Source organism: Megalobrama amblycephala, linkage group LG1 (genome assembly GCF_018812025.1).
Source record: "Megalobrama amblycephala isolate DHTTF-2021 linkage group LG1, ASM1881202v1, whole genome shotgun sequence".
NCBI lineage: Eukaryota > Metazoa > Chordata > Actinopteri > Cypriniformes > Xenocyprididae > Megalobrama > Megalobrama amblycephala.
In genome coordinates, this window is record NC_063044.1 from 74,182,818 (window position 1) to 74,202,618 (window position 19,801).

At 39.1% G+C, this 19,801-nt stretch overlaps 2 protein-coding genes across 3 annotated transcripts; one reads left to right on the plus strand and one right to left on the minus strand.

Annotated features, from left to right (window-relative positions):
• Positions 1-1,828: 1,828 nt before the first annotated feature.
• On the plus strand, positions 1,829-6,314 carry LOC125247895 (GTPase IMAP family member 4-like). 2 transcript variants are annotated; one of them, XM_048159445.1, is made up of 3 exons: positions 1,829-2,142; positions 4,296-4,937; positions 5,254-6,314. In XM_048159445.1, the coding sequence occupies exons 1-3, from the start codon at positions 2,115-2,117 to the stop codon at positions 5,262-5,264; spliced, it is 681 nt and encodes a 226-aa protein (XP_048015402.1). In that variant the 5' UTR covers positions 1,829-2,114; the 3' UTR covers positions 5,265-6,314. The 2 variants fall into 2 exon arrangements, with proteins under 2 accessions (XP_048015402.1, XP_048015396.1); XM_048159439.1 differs by having other exon boundaries at positions 4,296-6,314.
• An 11,321-nt stretch (positions 6,315-17,635) lies between these two features.
• On the minus strand, positions 17,636-19,801 carry LOC125248641 (immune-associated nucleotide-binding protein 7-like). The gene is made up of 2 exons (XM_048160716.1): positions 19,066-19,801; positions 17,636-18,917 (listed from the first exon to the last, which is right to left on the minus strand). The coding sequence occupies exons 1-2, from the start codon at positions 19,712-19,714 to the stop codon at positions 17,941-17,943; spliced, it is 1,626 nt and encodes a 541-aa protein (XP_048016673.1). The 5' UTR covers positions 19,715-19,801; the 3' UTR covers positions 17,636-17,940.

Consider the following 19,801-nt stretch of genomic DNA (forward strand, 5'->3'; position numbering starts at 1 on the left):
AACTTACCAATGGCAAGATGTAATCTGTGCCCAAAGCACTGAAGCCTGGTCCATTCATTAAGTTGAGCTGCCTTCACCATATGTGATGCGTTTTCGGTTGCAGAACCTGATTTTGCTGAGTTCAACATGTTCCTCGGTCAACATTTTTGTTGATCCTGGAAGAACATTCAAATCAACCAATCGGATTTGAGGGACAAGTTTAAAGATTATGTCAAGTTTAGGCTTAAAATCATGAATTGGTGCTTCTACATCAGTGCTATTCATCTATCATTTACCTCAGATTTTTGGGATAACTTATGGGTAGGGTTAGAATTAGGGGTAGGAATAGGGTTAAGACTAAATTTTTAGACTAGAATGTTGTTTCAGGATCAACAAAATATGTTGACCCAGGAACGCATCTAACTCAGCAAAATCAGGACATGCGTTTTCGGTTGTAACGCTGACGAGGCTCTCTTCATTGAGATTCCAGTTGGTAAACCCCTCTCTCAGAGACCGTAGAAATCTGGTGAGGCTTGAGAATTACACAACCACATTGATTATCAGGGAAAAGATATGGCAGCGTAGATGAGAAATGACATCCCTTGCTTTAACTTTAAAGATCTCCTTGTTTGCCTACGCAACAAAAGATGAAACCTAAATTGGAATAACATCCCAATTTTATTCTGGTACTCAACAAAGAGCTGTAAATTAATCCTGAATTCTGAGGTAAAGAATTTGCTTTGCTGCAGCAATGTTGCTGAAAAAAACACTGAAAATGGGCAAAGCAAATGGTCATGTTAACTTGTGAATAAATCTTGTGATTTATAAGATGATAAATCTTATATACAACTAAAAGATGACAAGGAAAAAATCCTTTGTGTGTGAAATGTGAAGTTGGACAAAACAAGTGCTGTGAAATGAGATTTTCAAAAGAAATGATCTGTCTAAACTCTCTCTCAGCCCTAGAGAACTGCTGTCATAGAAGAATCTGCAATTAGGAAAATACACTAAATGTTAAAACTACATAATGATAGTGATGATGTCACTGAGAGGTAGCCGAGCCTGAGGGTTTCACCCATTCAGAGGACATGAACAGCTTGTCTTTGTTTCATTAAAGACATGTAACCAATGAACAATGAGAACTAAATCAAATTAATCACTCTGCTCTGAAAATCTTTCAAGATTACTACATTTTATTAAATGCTGAAATAAAATAATTTCAGTACATGCTGTAACGAAGCTGGAGTCAGGCAGGGATCCATGTGCAAAGCTTTTATTAAAAGTGAGCGTGGTCGTACAGGCAGGGTCAAACAGGAACAGCAAGGGACAGGCAGAGTCGCAGTTGGGATACAGGCAAAGATCAGGACAGGCAGATATCTCTCACAGGTCGGGAAACAATATACAGTCCAAAGGCAGGCAGCAGGGAATCGTAAACGGGTAACAGGCAAGATCAATAACAGACAGGCAGACATGATACAAACGCTCAGAATTCCAACACAGGGTAAATAAGACTTTGCAATGAGGTGGTGTGTGAGTGAGTCTTAAATAGTCCAGATAATAGGCTACAGGTGTATGTGGCAAAGGATGATAGGTGTGGAGTGTGCATGTGACAAGGCAGGGAGGATTATGGGAAGTGTAGTCTAGGAACTGACGGTGATCGTGACACATGCATTGATCAATGAGAGTTTTATGTTTTGTTCATGCTTTTATTAAACTGATGAATGGTGATCAGTATTTGCTTTAGCTGGACTCTTGACCCTTGAATTTTTACATTACATTACTTTTGCTCTGGATGCTGTCGCTGTGTGTCTGTACATTTTCTATGGCAAAGGAAGCCACAATCAATATTTGCATTTGCATTGTACACAACGTGTTCAGCTCATGCAGGTCACATGTTAGTGTCTGAAGATGTTTGTTGAGTGTTGTTGGTGAATCAGGCTCCTCCTTCTATTGCAGGTTTAACAGGAAAAATTTAACTAGGGAACAGGAACTAAATACAGTAAATCAACAGCTTCTGTTCTCTCCAGTTTTTCATTTGACCAAATCCTTAACGTTTCATTTAAAGAGTGGTTTATTAACGTTTTGTACTGTATTTGTTTTCTAAGAAGCATTATTCTTTATTTAATTCACTAAAGATGGCAGAAAAACCTTCTTCACCCACAGGTAAGAAAATATCTTCACACAGACTCACCAACTGTATGTTGTTGCCAAATTGATTGTATTCCATGACTATCTGAGATGTTTTAGTTTTGTAGACAATGCAAGTTTATTTATATAATACATTTGGGTAACACTTTAGAATACTGTTTCTTACTTACTGCATAACTAATAAGGAATTACTGAGGAACTAATAGGTAATTCTTCATTAACACTTAAGTCACAACTGTTAACTATTACGGAAGATGTGTTAACTAATCAGTATGTAATATAATTTTATGATTTTGTTACAAGTAACAGTTAGCTAATCAATAACTAATGCATTCTGTCATATCCCCTGAAGAACTAGTATTAATTATCTACTAATTAATGTTCAAGAAAAATAACTATGAAGTAACTACTAATGAACAAACACAATTACATTGAGTTGTGGCCCTTTCTTGTTTACTAAGTTATCTGTAGTAGTATTATGAAAATGCAATATTAATAAAATATACGAGGTTTTTGCCTGTGTGTAAATAATTGTTTTGTGAATGTGTTCTGTAAGAAATCAAGTTTGGAAAGGAACCCAACCCCCACTCTAAATGCCTTCACAGCCAACTTACCTCATATTAGTTTTTATATTGCATAAACAGTACTGTAAGTGTGTCTGTTTTCCTTAGCATATCACATTACCTTTGAGTAAATAAATTCCAGTATGTAAGGCAATGACTGAAGGAAAGTGAACATACAGGGAACCCATTAGTAATTAATATAGAATTATCAAATAATTCTGCAGGACTTACTTAGTATTCCAAAGTGAACAGACAGGGAACCCATTAGTAATTAATGAAGAATTATTAGATAATTCTGCTTTCTTCTGAAGTGAATATTTAAGGAACCCATTAGTAATTACTCAATAATTAATAATTATTTAGTAAAAAAATAATTCTGACTCAAATCAAACTTATACTCTGAAAAAAAAACACTATTAACGTAATAATCTTAAAACCTTTGTAAAATACATGACACAACCACTAGTTTACACAATATTATTTCAGATAAAAAAAAACATCTCTTAATATAATATTTTATTCCATTTTAATTTTAACATGTACACAATACTTACATTTAAACTTAAACATTTGTAACCTTCTTACAATTATGTTCTTTCGCACCAAATATGGCTATAATAAAGATAAACAAATAGCAGACGAAATATCATTTTACACCAAAAGTGCAAGCAGCATCCATTGGACTGAAGAAATGCAAATTTACACCATTCGTGATGACCGAGTGTACCTTCAGCTGCTGTCATCAGGCTGTCAGAAAAACAAGCAGAGCAAGTTCAGCAGTCAAACACAGAAAAAAAAAAAAGAAATACAGCTGTAACATATGTTTATTTAATGAATTATTCATATTCCATAATTTAACCATTGTAGATCAGCTGTGGAAAAACATTAAGTCTGTAACTATATTTGTATTTTAATGTATTACATAATTTTATTGCAAGACTGCATAAAGTTTAGTGTTTGCATTTGACGTTTAGATTAATTCTGTTGAATATGGATTCTGATTTTCTGTGCAAGTGAGATGAGCTGCTGCAATAATCTAGCTGTGTGCGCTCTGAAAATGAAAGCTAAAATAAGAGGAAATAAAATAAAAAGTAAACTTTACATTTTAATTTGAATTGTGCCAGTTTTATTGCATGAGCATTAATAAAAATAAATAAATAAATAAAAAACATTGTAAAATTTACATTCATTTTGGAAAATTGGTACTTAAATGTGGGTACTTTTACTTTAACTTGAGTATATTTCTAATGAAAAATCTGTACTTTTACTTCGCTACGTTAATTTCAATTCATACAGTAAATAGCCTACATTTTACAACAAAACAGGTTATTATTACTCCATGAAAACACCAAAGTATGTAGCATTTCTTTACTGTTTTTTTGGACATATACCTTAAAGTTGGCATGAAATCAAAATTGACCCTATTTACTTTGTTAGTTAGTGCATATTACTACACTGGGGGTTTTGCTGTGGCTGTTTTTTTTTTTTTTTTTTTTTTTTGTCTAATACTTTACTTGCAATAAGAATGACTTGACTGCCTTTTTTATAATATGCATAAATATAATTTTTTTAAGCGTTATACTCCATATGTTCTGTCTCTTTCAGAGATATTTAAGTGTACCTTTAATTCAGATGATCCAGTGATCCGGATTCTTCTGATGGGCAGGAAGGGTTCTGGGAAAAGTTCATCTGGAAACAATATACTGGGAGAAAGAAAGTTTGAAGTGAAGAAACATGAGTCTGAAGTGTGTGAGGGTAAAACACAGATCGGAGAGAAGCAGGTTCATGTGATTGACTGTCCAGATCTACTGGATCCAGATCTGAATAAAGAGAAGCTGGAGATGATGAAAGAGCAGCTGGTCTCTGGATGTTCAGCAGGTCTCAGTTCAGTCCTGCTCACCGTTCCTCTAGAGGAACCTGTGGGAAATGAGGAAGAGATCCTGGATTCCATTAAGAATTTATTTGGTCCTGAAGTTCAGAAGTACATCATGATTCTGTTCACACATGAAGATGAGCTGGAGGATCTTGATGAACCACAGACCATTGATGAATATCTACAAAACCATCCAGATCTACAGAGACTGGTGACAGAATGTGGAGGAAAGTTTCACTGTTTCAATAACAAATGTGAATCAGATGGTCAGAGACAAGAACTACTGCAGAAGATTGAAGAAATAATGGAGAAGGGCAGGACATTTCTCAAGGAACAAATTATAAGGAGTGACAGCATGGAGACTGGTGTTAATTGTAAGATGATTGGTGGTTGTTGTTGTAAATTAATTCAGTAAAGGCTGATTTATAGTTCTGCGTCGAGTGTACCCTGTAGCAAGTGTAAATGAAAAGAGATGCATAGCATACGGAGCAGAGGCTCTAGTGTAGGTCCGACACAAGAATATAAATCAGCCTTGATACATGTAAGCTATTTGTTAAATGCAAGGTACTTATATTTGTCATGATTAATTAATCTACAAATGTATTTAATGTAATAGTATTTTATTGAGACTATTGACATATAAGTAAACAGCACATTGATCTAAGCATCTTGATGGTCATGTTCCCACAGTGAGAACATGAACCAACCACGAAAGCCGCCTCAGCTTGCTGGAAGCCCAAACACATGAGACAGCGATCATGGCCGTCGAGAGGAGCCATATAACGACTGCACCCAGAAACACACGGGCGGTATGACATCTTTAAAAATACGTGACCTTTAAAACCCGTAAGCTCTTTTAGGAAACACTATTTTAGTACTGAAGCGCTCAGGAGAAGCAGGCAAGGCAGGACACTGGAATCCGCTGAAACGCGCCGTCACACCAGTACTGAAGAAACTCGTCTTCAAGAACACTCCGGTGAAGGCAACGATGTGCTTGGCTCCGAAGCGAAAGCTTGAATGCAAGTTGCTTGCGCTGCTACTTATATACCCACAGAGTGGGGTGGAGCTTGCGCATGCAAATTCCGCAGACCAAGATACTCTTCGTATCATTGGCTCGTTTTGTTAACACTCGAAGGTGATTGGGCTCTCGGGCGAGACCCCATTTTGTCAGTCTCTGACGTAATGTCAAAGTGACTGACTGAAAGGGAACTTTAAATTTAACACCCTGCTGGTGCTAACCATATAAACACAGAGTGGTGTTAATTTAACACTGGGGATTTTGCAGTGAGCATAATGCAACACAACATGAAATAAAACAACACACTGGAATGTACTACAAATATATCAGAAACACTGCAGATTAAATAAACTGCTAAACCAAAATGACTACAAGTAGCATCAACTACAAGTAATTTGATCCTGCTTCAATCTGACCTGGACTGAGATGTCTTAATTCCCAGATTCCCAGTTCGTCGGTTCACTTGACATGACGGGAACTAGTAAAACACACTGCTCTTTGAAAAATGCATTTGATTTTACAGCAAAAATAATTTGTTAGATTTTTAAAATAATGTTTTGTTTATTTTTTTATTTTGATACCAGATGCCCTTTTTCCCCTTTAAGGGAATTTATTTGTTCTACAACAGACCAAACTAGCCTTAAAGGTGCCCTTGATTCAAAAATTGAATTTATCTTGGCATAGTTAAATAACAAGAGTTCAGTACATGGAAAAGACATACAGTGAGTTTCAAACCCCATTGTTTCCTCCTTCTTATATAAATCTCGTTTGTTTAAAAGATCTCAGAAGAACAGGCGAATATCAACATAACACCGACTGTTACGCAACAGTCGGGGTGTACGCCCCAATATTTGCATATGCCAGCCCATGTTCCCAACATTATGAAAGGCATTAGACAAGGACAGCCAGTATTAACGTCTGGAGCTGCACACAGCCGAATCATCAGACTAGGTAAGCAAGAACAACAGCGAAAAATGGCAGATGGAGCAATAATAACTGACATAATCCATGATATCATGATATTTTTACTGATATTTGTAAATTGTCTTTCTAAATGTTTCGTTAGCATGTTGCTAATGTACTGTTAAATGTGGTTAAAGTTACCATCGTTTCTTACTGTATTCACGGAGACAAGAGCCGTCGCTATTTTCATTTTTAAACACTTGCAGTCAGTATAATGCATAAACACAACTTCATTCTTTATAAATCTCTCCAACAGTGTAGCATTAGCCGTTAGCCACGGAGCACAGACTCAAATTCACTCAGAATAAAACTTTAACATCAAAATAAATACTTTACTCACATAATTCGAAGCATGCATGCAGCATGCATGACGAACATCTTGTAAAGATCCATTTGAGGGTTATATTAGCTGTGTGAACTTTGTAAATGCGCTGTAATATAGTCGACAGCTCGTGTGGCAGGGAGCACGCGATTTAAGGGGGCGGCGCCGAGTGTAAATCAGTGCATTGTTAATGATGCCCCAAAATAGGCAGTTAAAAAAATTAATTTAAAAAAATCTATGGGGTATTTTGAGCTGAAACTTCACAGACACATTCAGGGGACACCTTAGACTTATATTACATCTTGTGAAAGAACGTTCTTGGGCACCTTTAAACAAAAATATATATGTGTGACTGTGTGTGTGTGTGTAGATGGAATAAATTCACATGGAGATCAGGTGGATGGTCACTCAGGGTTACTTTACAGTATCTGTGATGAGACAAAACTGGGAAAACAGCACCAAAAGGCTTATCAGAATACAGCATACAGCGCATCGATGTCGCATTTAACGTCAGCAGGACGAGCTACGAGATTCTGATTATATACATTTTTGGCAAAGTGATCATGAACATATAGTGGAAAAAAATCTAAATAAAGCATACATCCAAGAAAATAAAATATAAAACACTACAGACAATTCACATTAATACAGTGAAAAATATAAACTCAAGTAACCATCATTTTACATATTTTATATAAATGAAATGAGGAGAGAATAACGCAGCCCTTAGATGGCGCAGTTACACAGCAGAGAACATGTGTTCATTTTATTATTTTTGATTTACATTTAATAATTTTATTTTATTTTGTATTCATTCATGCCTTTTCCTTGATTTTGCAATGTTTGCTACTGTTGTTTGATCTTATGATTGTGTGGTTTGAGTAATTTTAACTTTATATACTTGGAATTACAGTTTTTTAAACATGATTATGAATGTTACCAGTTGCCAAAAAGTTGGGGGCATTTAAGTAGATACAAATTCATGTCCAATATCTAGATATGCTAAAGTTTAAACTTTCACAATCATTTGAAAACCATTTTCTGTTCTAATTAAAAAGTTTCTGCTAATAAATAAACGTAAAAGTGTTCATAGCATCATTCAAAGTTGGTTTCTTGTCATTTTTCACTTTATAAACAATAAATAACAATCAGAGCTGGGTAGATTACCAAGAAATTGTAGTCAGCGGAAGGGCAGCGGAAGTGTATATAAACTGGCTGGTTAGATGGAATGGGGTTTAGAGTCTTCGCCTTTTTCTTCCTGTCACGTTGGTCACCATTCAGGTATGTTGTGTGATGTTGGATGCATCCTGTGGCTGGCATTGGATTGAGGTTGCTCCTCTGCAGGTAGGTGGAAGTCATTTGTAATGTGTATTTAAGAATTTGCTCGTATTGTAGCGGCATCATTGTTTGTGTGTAGTCCAGTGTTTCCCAGACATTTTTCAGTCAGGGCACCTTTTAAAATAGTTTCAAAAATTTTGTGGCACCCCTCGCTAGTGTCGTCACGATACTACTTTGATATGATACCTTGAAAATTATGGATTTTCAATACTATAGGGAAGAACCTCCATATATAGGAGTATCAAACTATATTATCTAATTTATTTGTCCATCCATGGAAAGTCTGTAATTTCTTCTGAAGAGATCACTTTGATGCCAGATTTTAGTTTTTATTCATATATAAATATTGCTCAATTACCATTACAACTATCTCACCTAGCCTAAATGTTTGCTCTCTCAGTGTATTTGTGTTTTTATATTGGGGTAATTTTGATAGCTTGTTTTTTATTTAAGTTCATATATTTTATAATGTAATAATTTTACAGTTACTCTCCAAATGAATGCAGAAACAATGTCTCGGTTACAAAGGTAACCTATTTGACATATTTGACAATTGTTTTGAGCAATAGGATTATATAAAATACATAATATGAAATTCAATTATATGTGGCCTATATAAAATTACAAAATAAACATTCATCAATAAGTACTTTTTTACTTAAGCACATTAAAAATCAAGTACTTTTGTACTTTCACTCAAGTTAAATTGAAAAGGAGCACTAAATACTTTCATTTGAGTAATATTTTATAATACATATCTGTACTTTTACTTGATTTGTGTACTTCATCCACCACTTTGCACATACTTTTTAGAATTGTTCTTATTTTGAGCTTTTTAAAGTTTAATTCTTCTCTGAAGTTATACCCACCCATGCCTCTCCATAAACATTTTTTTTGTAAATTTTCCAGAAGTAAATTATTTCTTGTTTTAAACATGATTGTGCCTGTCACAGTACACACAGAAACAATAGTCGGATCCAATTGCAGCTATTTATTAGGGTAATCCAGAACGTAATCCAAACAGGCAAGGGTCAAAGTCCATGAAATCAGTCCAACACAAACAAGTACAAAAATAACATAAAGAAAACCAAACAAGAGAACCAGAAGTACACGTAACCTTAAACAACGAACCACAACCAAAGACAGAAACAACTCACTATAAATAGACAGACACTAATGACAAAATACAAAACAGCTGAGTGCAATGACGTGAGATGATTAGTCCAGAAAGTGTGTTATGGGTAATGTAGTGAATGCAATGGGTGGAAATGAGAGTCCGGGATGGAGTGCCCTCTAGTGGCTGATAGGCACTCTCACAGGTGATCGTGACATTACCCCCCCCTCAAAGGAGCGGCTACCAGACGCTCCACCAGACAACAAACAAAAACACAAAAAACTCAGGAGGGAGGTGGACCGGAGGAGGATCAGGGGGAGGGATGGTGGGCCAGATCCCGGGTACCTCACTGAACACCAGGGCGGTGCTGGAGGAACTGACCAGGCGGGCGCTGGCAGGCTTGGAGTCCTGGCTGATTGCCAGGGTGGTGCCGGAGGAACTGACCAGGCTGGTTCCGGTGGGTCTGGAGTCCTGGCTGATTGCCAGGGTGGTGCCGGAGGAACTGACCAGGCGGATACTGGCAGGACTGGAGTCCTGGCTGATTTCCAGGGCGGCGCTGGAGGAACCGACCAGGCTGGTTTCAGCGGCTCGGACGGCCCGGGCAGTGGCGGCAAGACAGAAGGCTTGGACGATGGCGGCAGGGCTGAGGGTCTGGGCGGCGGCAGGGCAGAGGGTCTGGGCGGCGGCGGCAGGGCAGAAGGTCTGGGCGGCGGCGGCAGGGCAGAAGGTCTGGGCGGCGGCGGCAGGGCAGAAGGTCTGGGCGGCGCCGGCAGGGCAGAAGGTCTGGGCGGCGCCGGCAGGGCAGAAGGTCTGGGCGGCGCCGGCAGGGCGAGGCGCTTAGTTGGCGCCGGCAGGGCGAGGCGCTTAGTTGGCGCCGGCAGGGCGAGGCGCTTAGTTGGCGCCGGCAGGGCGAGGCGCTTAGTTGGCGCCGGCAGGGCGAGGCGCTTAGTTGGCGCCGGCAGGGCGTGGCGCTTCGTTGACGCCGGCAGGGCGTGGCGCTTCGTTGACGCCGGCAGGGCGTGGCGCTTCGTTGACGCCGGCAGGGCAAGGCGCTTGGAGAACCCACGAACAACCCCTAGAGTGGTCTCCAGGCCTTGTAGGACAGAGGAAGCCCTCTTCCTCCTTCTCCTCCGCCTATGAGGGTGAGGCGGTGGCTCACCCAAAATGGACTCACTGGCTGGAGCGGGCTCTGGAGCGGATTCGCTAGCTGGAACGGGCTCTGGAGCGGACTCACTGGCTGGAGCGGACTCACTGGCTGGAGCGGGCTCTGGAGTGGACTCACTGGCTGGAGCGGGCTCTGGAGTGGACTCACTGGCTGGAGCGGACTCACTGACTGAAGCGGGCTCTGGAGTGAACTCACTGAAGCGGGCTCTGGAGTGGACTCACTGACTGAAGCGGGCTCTGGAGTGGACTCACTGACTGAAGCGGGCTCTGAAGTGGACTCACTGACTGGAACGGGTTCACTAGCTGGAGACTTCTTCCTTTTCCTCCTCCTCCTCCTCCCTTTACCGGGGTGAAGCTGAGGCTCAGTGCCCACCTCCTCAATGCCTTCTGAAACGGAATCATGGGCTGGAGCATGCAAACTGCCTGGCTGACTCAGTGAGGTCCATTCCCTTCGACGGCGAAGATACGTGGCGAACCTCCAGAAATCTAAACTCCGTAGCCCCTCCATCTCACATTGAGGCAGAGGATCGTCGAGACAGCAATTAAAAGTATCCTTCAGCGCCGCGTCGTTGTATCTCAGCCCCACCGCCATCGTCCAAAAGACCTTGGCGAAGCATCCTACCTCTTCTCCCTCCTGGCGTAGAGCCATCACTGCCCCAAGCAGTGCCACACGCTCCCTGCAAGTGGCTGACGGAATAGTCCTCATGCTGCTGGATCCTTATAATGGTGGTTCGTTCTGTCACGGTACTAGTGATGTTACGTATGACACTGAGGCTTCGATGTGCGTATCGCGCATGCGACACAATTTCTAGCGAAGCCCCGTATCGGGGTGTGTATTGGTCACGTGATCGATGACAAATGAAGCCTCACTTTCTATCCAATCACGTGCGCGTTTCGCTTTGCGTGTCAGAAGGTTCGAACCCCAGATCTTACTTAACGAGTCCTCGTTGGCTCAGTCTGGCTCAGTCAATTTTATCCCCTTTCTGCCTTTCCTACAGTTACACAAGCACTATCAAAGTGTCATAAGCACATTTAAAACAGATGATCCTATCACACAATGTCCTTTTTCACTAGTGACTGCGTGTAGAGATAAATAGTACATTACATCATATTAAATCATGTAAGGTCATATTATATTTTATTGTCACACTTTAAAGGGTAAATTAATTTATTTAATGGACAAATGAAACACACACGTGTAAGGCTTTTATTTGTACACACAGGCCCGGCTCCAGATATGAGATGAAAGGTGGGCCAAATGATATTCCAGGTGGGCCGGTCGGATTGGTGGGGGGCTTTAATGCTTTAATCTCACATGTCTATTGATATAGATAAGGCAATTGTTAGGGTTGTTTGTTATTGTTATTGTTATAAACTATTATACTATTTTGAAAAATCACATTACAAAATATAATGTGAGATAACACAAATAATATTTGCAACATTTATTATTTAAATTTTTTTGCATGAGCTGTTTATACTGTACGAAATTAGAACTTTTGTCCAATACCTCCTCTAGGGTGGTCCGGGGGCATGCACCCCCGTAAGAAAATTGTGTACATTTTAAGGTTAAATGCATCAATCTGGTGCACTTTGGAAGCTCAAAATTAAGAGCTTCAACTCATGTACAGTGTGCAAATTGACCAAAAACAACATTGACTTGTACCTGGACATTAAAGAGGGTTCAAACATATTTTTAGTTGTGATATAAAGTCTACATCGTTTTAGGTGTTTTAGGATGCCAAACAATTATAACAATAAAATAATAATACATACATGACAGTAATATCCATATAGGCTATTGTAACAAATGCAATCTAATATATATATATTTTTACACAACGTATAGGAAAATTAAAATACTAGTTTGTAGCCAATTTCTAATCAATTTTGATCACCAAATCGCCAGCTGATCGTGTGAGCAAAGTGCGCACTTCTCTTTAAAACACGCAGCACAAACAGACTAAATAGTATATACTTAATCACTGTATATATTTTGGTGCTTTATTAAGGCACAAAGCCATTACGGTTTCGATTTTAGTTTATTGGCAAAATACAATGTAGAGACCATTTATGTTTTAAATTTTCGGTTCATTATGAAACGGTGGCGGCGCACAGGGTCATTAATGGGAAACACTGAATGAATGAATGCTAAAGTTGTCGTATCAGTTGTTATCATAAAAACGCTTCAACCGGACCGAACGAGAGTCTCGAGGCCTGCCGCTGCGCTGAGTGAGTGACAGGAGGCTGCGATGTGCGTGAACTCGCTGTCATATGGATACTGTAGAGAAGCGGTATTGAACGGTTTAACATATTTTAGAGACATGTTTAGAAAAAATATATATTTTAGCAGCACTACTAAGGGGGAGGTTGCCGCTTGGTCTGGAGCTGAATTGAATATCACACTAATTTTGTGATTGGCTGTTATGTGGTGTGGGGCCAGGGTGGGCCAAGCCTCTGATTGGGTGGGCCAGGCCCACCCTGGCCCCCCCGTGGAGCCGGGCCTGTGTACACATAACATTGAAACTGTGGAGCGTGTGGTGGTTACGTCATCTTACAGAGCTTCTTCCAAAAGCTTCTGGCTGCTATGTTTTAAATAAGCACCAGATGGCGCTGTTCTCGACACTCTTGAAGCTTTGAATCTTTTCCCGGAACAGTCAGGGGAAAGCCTCAGTGCTTCATGAGGCTTCATTTACCCATCCCTACACGGTACACACAGAAACAATAGTCGGATCCAATTGCAGCTATTTATTAGGGTAATCCAGAACGTAATCCAAACAGGCAAGGGTCAAAGTCCATGAAATCAGTCCAACACAAACAAGTACAAAAATAACATAAAGAAAACCAAACAAGAGAACCAGAAGTACACGTAACCTTAAACAACGAACCACAACCAAAGACAGAAACAACTCACTATAAATAGACAGACACTAATGACAAAATACAAAACAGCTGAGTGCAATGACGTGAGATGATTAGTCCAGAAAGTGTGTTATGGGTAATGTAGTGAATGCAATGGGTGGAAATGAGAGTCCGGGATGGAGTGCCCTCTAGTGGCTGATAGGCACTCTCACAGGTGATCGTGACAGTGCCATCTTAAATTTAACCAGATCAATAAACTTTTATTTTGATGGGTGGACTGATTATCAGTGTTCGGGGGGCTCTGCGAGAAAGAGAGGAAAGAAGCGCAGTATTTGAGAGTGTCACAAAAAAAAAGTGAATGTTGTCATGTTTGAGAAGCTCATTCGATAGTGTTAATCGGTGCTTTAGTGGACTAAAGGACGACAGAATCAAATGTTTTTGTGAACTGTATCCCGTATTTCGTCATTGGAGTTTTTGCTTCATGGATTGCATTGCATTGAACCAAAGAATATAGAACCCAAGAGGTGAACCCTTTGATTCTTTTTGGGTAACAGCCACTCTGTGGACTGTTTTTCCCCCAAGTTTTTTTTTTTTTTTTTTTTTTTTTGATATTTTGATCTAATGAACAGTGAACTGTGAGAGTTCATTTGAACTGTGAATGTGATCAGAGTTAAAGTTGAAACAGATTTGAGTTTTGACTATTTTTCATTGTTTTTTTAGAATGTGTAAGACCCCATACACTTTTTAACTTGTTGGATTTGTGTGTGTGTGTGTGAGTGTGTGTGTGAGAGAGAGAGATTTTGATGTTAATAAACTTTATTCGATCATAACAGAAAATGCATAAATATTAAACATAGCTCAAATCCACACCAGATCAAAAAAATAACTCCTCCACCACCGTACAAAAAACTACAAGTCAACCTAGCTATCCAAAATCTTTGTCTGACCTATTACTTTTGCTATTGCTTTTGACCTCTAGGTATCAGTATTTAGTCAGACCTCCCATGGCTGTAGCTAGCACTAGCAGATGATTTATTATGTAAATATAATAGAAAAATACAGTAATCAAATATTCATATTCATTGTTTAGTCAAAAATTCAAGACGGTCCATATTCTAAAACTCTTTCTAACTTGTACTCAGCCTGAAAATAAAAATCCTGTCATTGTCAACTATAGCATTTGTTACAGTAAGGATATAAAGGTAAGACCAGGTTTTCTTTCTTTCTTTTCATAGCATTTGTTATGAGAAATAGCAACACCGATAGAAACTATAGCTACAACATGCCACAGCTGTAATATAAATCTTTAGTGAAAAATCTATTCCCTTAACCAGATTGTCTGTTATAAATTCTACAGCTAGTCAAAATTTGTCACAATAAATAAACAGTCAGACCATGATAAATTCTAGTAAATGTTTAAAGGTGCCCAAGAATGCTTTTTCACAAGATGTAATATAGGTGTCCCCTGAATGTGTCTGTGAAGTTTCAGCTCAAAATACCCCATTTAAATTAATTTTTTTAACTGCCTATTTTGGGGCATCATTAACAATGCACTGATTTACACTCGGCGCCGCCCCTTTAAGACGCGTGCTCCCTGCCACACGAGCTGTCGACTTTATTACAGCGCATTTACAAAGTTCACACAGCTAATATAACCCTCAAATGGATCTTTACAAGATGTTCGTCATGCATGCTGTATGCATGCTTCGAATTATGTGAGTAAAGTATTTATTTTGATGTTAACATTTTATTCTGAGTGAGTTTGAGGCTGTGCTCCGTGGCTAACGGCTAATGCTACACTGTTGGAGAGATTTATAAAGAATGAAGTTGTGTTTATGAATTATACAGACTGCAAGTGTTTAATAATGAAAATAGCGACGGCTCTTGTCTCCGTGAATACAGTAAGAAACGATGGTAACTTTAACCACATTTAACAGTACATTAGCAACATGCTAACGAAACATTTAGAAAGACAATTTACAAATATCACTAAAAATATCATGATATCATGGATCATGTCAGTTATTATTGCTCCATCTGCCATTTTTCACTATTGTTCTTGCTTACCTAGTCTGATGATTCAGCTGTGCACAGATCCAGACGTTACTGGCTTGTCTAATGCCTTGAACATGAGCTGGCATATGCAAATATTGGGGGCGTACATATTAATGATCCCGACTGTTACTTAACAGTCGGTGTTATGTTGAGATTCGCCTGTTCTTCGGAGGTCTTTTAAAGGTCCCGTTTTTCGTGTTTTTTTGAAGCTTTGATTGTGTTTATAGTGTGCAATATAACATGTGTTCATGTTTCGCGTGTAAAAAAACACAGTATTTTTCACATAATTTACTTATCTGTATACCGCTGTTTCCACTGTCATAAAAACGGGCTGATGACTTCCTTGTTCTATGAAGTCCCTCCTTCAGAAATACGTAACGAGTTCTGATTGTGCCAGCGGCTCCTGTGTTGTGATTCGACAGCAGTTTAGCGCATCTTGCCCGGAAAGGTCACGCCTCTTACCATAACGTGGAGATGCACGCGCTCAGTGTTATTGTAAACATGTCTTTAATTTTACCCTATCAATTTGAGCCGGAATCAGACCCGGTGATTGGACTGCGGGATGAAAATAACAGCGTTTCGACGACATGGCGACAAACACACTCTACAAACGCAACTCTTGTGTATTCCTGTGGGCGGAGGTTAGTCAAAAAACTGTTTTAGTGACGTCATTAAAGAAGGAAGTAGAGGGATGTAGTCCAAACTGGCCGTTCGATGTAGGCGACTTCTGTTAAATAAAATATCTCGCTTGGCATTGAACTTTGAGCTTTAACATTTTACAGATTTTATTTATACTCTAACAACAACATTACACACTAACTAAAGTTTGAAACATGGGATCACGAAGAACGGGACCTTTAAACAAATGAGATTTATATAAGAAGGAGGAAACAATGGAGTTTGAGACTCACTGTATGTCTTTTCCATGTACTGAACTCTTGTTATTCAACTATGCCAAGATAAATTCAATTTTTGAATCTAGGGCACCTTTAAAAAGCTTGCAGGATGATGTTTTCCCTCTTTTCATCAGACATTTTAGTGTCTGTTTTACATCATGTTCGACTTTCTCCATAGCGTTTTACTATCCTCAAGAGAATCCAGAAGGGTTGCACTTTTATCATCAGCGTCGCATTGGAACGACTCGGCAAATATTAACACTTTTGGAGGGTGATCACGTGCCTCTTATGCAAAATTAAACAATTGGGCTTCAGTCAGAGTCATATTGCGCAGACAATTGATCCTTTCAATTCGTAAATCTTATAAAAGCTCTGAATGCACGATGTACAATTAATAGTCTGATGATTCTACGTTAAGTTGTGTGCATTCAGAGTACTGGCAACATGTGAGAAGTGCCGCTGTCGTGCCGAAAACTGACTGCCGTCCGTGGGGGTGCGCACAGCATGTTTAAAGGGTATCGCTCCTGTTTCTACACGTCTACAGCTGATTTTATCATGATCAAACTGCCATAACCTGCAAATACATATAACTCTGTGTCCGTGGTGCTAATAGCAAAGAAACTTTTCCTGTAACTGATTCATCAAAATTATTAATTTAATTAATTTGCTGTTTATTGCTGATTATAACAGAAGCATATTTTAGGGCATCCTTTGTGCCAAACAATCCAGTCCTTTTTTACCGGATGAAATACCTTTAAATGATCAATAAAAATGCACTTTTAAAGTTGCCGAAAAGTGATTACGGCCTCTATTTATTGAGTGAACTGTTCTTTCTGCCTCAAAATGACAACTTTTACCCAGTAAAAATAACAGAATAAGCTAGAATCTGTCAAATATAACCCTCATGAATGAAATCAAGTCATTTTGAGGCAGAAAGAACAGTTCACTCAATAAATAGAGGCCGTAATCACTTTTCGGCAACTGCAATTTATTGGTTTTATTTACCATATAAAGGTGTTACAACAGGTAAAAAGGACTGAATGAGCTATAATCTGTCAAATATAACCCTCATGAATGAAATCAAGTCATTTTGAGGCAGAAAGAACAGTTCACTCAATAAATAGAGGCCGTAATCACTTTTCGGCAACTTTAAAAGTGCATTTTATGGGTTTTATTGATCATTTAAAGGTATTTCATCCGGTAAAAAAGGACTGGATTGTTTGGCACAAAGGATGCCCTAAAATATGCTTCTGTTATAATCAGCAATAAACGGCAAATTAATTAAATTAATTATTTTGATGAATCAGTTACAGGAAAAGTTTCTTTGCTATTAGCACCACGGACACAGAGTTATATCATGATAAAATCAGCTGTAGAGTGCGTGGGCCCTTAGAATCATCCTAACTTTCTCCCCCTTTATTTGACAAGCACTTTAAATAAAGACGTAATCTCTTGACCACACCTATTTTTGATTCTGTTCTTCCTTGTTTTATAAATTGCCAGCTTTGCCTGTCCAAACAGAAAATTAATCAGCTGCCATGTGATCTTTTTGCCTCTGATTATGCTCAGCCCCACAAAAATAAAAACATATGGTGTAAACTTTTCCCCACATTTACCACAATCAGAACATTATTATTTTTGTCTCTCACTGTACTTTGCACATCTTCTGTTTTGCTAGTGTCCGTGTAGCTTTCATTGCAAGCCCTAATGCCTTCCCATGACTGATTCCTTTCCTCTCAGCTTCCTTTACTGCGCTTTCTCTCTCTTCAGGGCTCACCACATTCTTCAGGCCTTCACGTATATCTGATACATTTACATTATACAAAACAAGATCTCCGATGAATGTGTCAGAATAAGCCTGTTTAGCTTCCTGTCTTGACTCCTCTACTAAATGCCAGAATATTTTCTGCCATTCGGACTGTTTCTGCTCTTTGACTTTATCAGCCAGTTTCTTCTTCTGAATCTCCTGAATGTGTTTCTCTGTTTCCTCAAACATGTCATTGGTGAAGTGTGTCCCTCCATTCTCTTCCACCATCTTCTCTATTTTACTGAGCAGATCTCTGAACTGTGGGAAACTGGGAGACTCATTATCCAAACAGAAGAATCTGTTTCCACAGCTCTCTACAAGTTCTCTAAGATCTGGATCACTTTCCTGAACAAACTCTTCAATGGGTTTCTTTTCTTTCTCTAACAGATCTTTGTGAGTGAAGAAGATCATAGAATATTTTTCCATCTGTCTTCCAAACACTTCTTTGAGTTGCTTAATGGTGTTTTTCTCCTCCTCCGTGAATCGACCCACTTTAATCACAATAATAAAAGCGTGTGGTCCAGGAGAGGCGTAAGTTATGCATTTCACTATTTCAGAAATAACCTCCTTTTCACTGAGTTTAGTATCATAAAGTCCAGGTGTGTCGATCACTGAGATCTTTTTACCAATCCTCACTGTAGTTTCTGACCGACACTGTTTCGTCTGAGAGATTGCACTGACGGTAGAGTCAAACACGTTTCTGCCGATGATGGTGTTTCCAGTCGCACTTTTCCCAGCTCCAGTTTTTCCCAGCAGAACCAGCCTGATCTGGTCTTTCCTCTCAGGAATCACATCAATTGCATTTGGACCATTATCTGAAACTAAGTCAGAAAAATCAAATCACTGACCTCTTTCCTTTAAATAAATCTCAATATTCTCAATACACTCTCTTTAAAAAAAAAAAACAGTGTTAGATTTACATTGAAAGCATTTGCAGATGCTTTTAATTATTACAGTACTTACAGTTGATTGCAGTTGTCTCTTTGCTGTCTCTCCTCTTCATTTGGTCCATGATAAAATTGCCACTGTTCTCCATCATCACTCCTTCAATCTTCTGCAGTAGTTCTGGGACCACACCTTCCACTTTCTTCTTGTTATTGAAGCAGTGAAACTTTCCTCCACATTCAGTCACCAGTCGCTGTAGATCTGGATGATGTTTTAGATATTCATCAATGGTCTGTTCCAGATCCTCCAGCTCATCTTCATGTGTGAACAGAATCATGATGTACTTCTGAACTTCAGGACCAAATAAATTCTTAATGGAATCCAGGATCTCTTCCTCATTTCCCACAGGTTCCTCTAGAGGAACGGTGAGCAGAACTGAACTGAGACCTGCTGAACATCCAGAGACCAGCTGCCCTTTCATCATCTCCAGCTTCTCTTTACTCAGATCTGGATCCAGTAGATCTGGACAATCAATCACACAAACCTGCTTCTCTCCGATCTGTGTTTTACCCTCACACACTTCAGACTCATGTTTCTTTTTCTGTTTGTGTACTTTAAATCTCTTTTCTCCCAGTATTGTGTTTCCAGATGAGCTTTTCCCAGAACCCTTTCTGCCCATCAGAAGAATCCGGATCACTGGATCTGTACTGAAGCATCTTGCTGACATCTCTGAAAGAGACAGAATAAGATATATGTTGAGATCATTATTCTTATTAGAGGTGGCCAAGATATGAATTGAACAAAATATAGATTG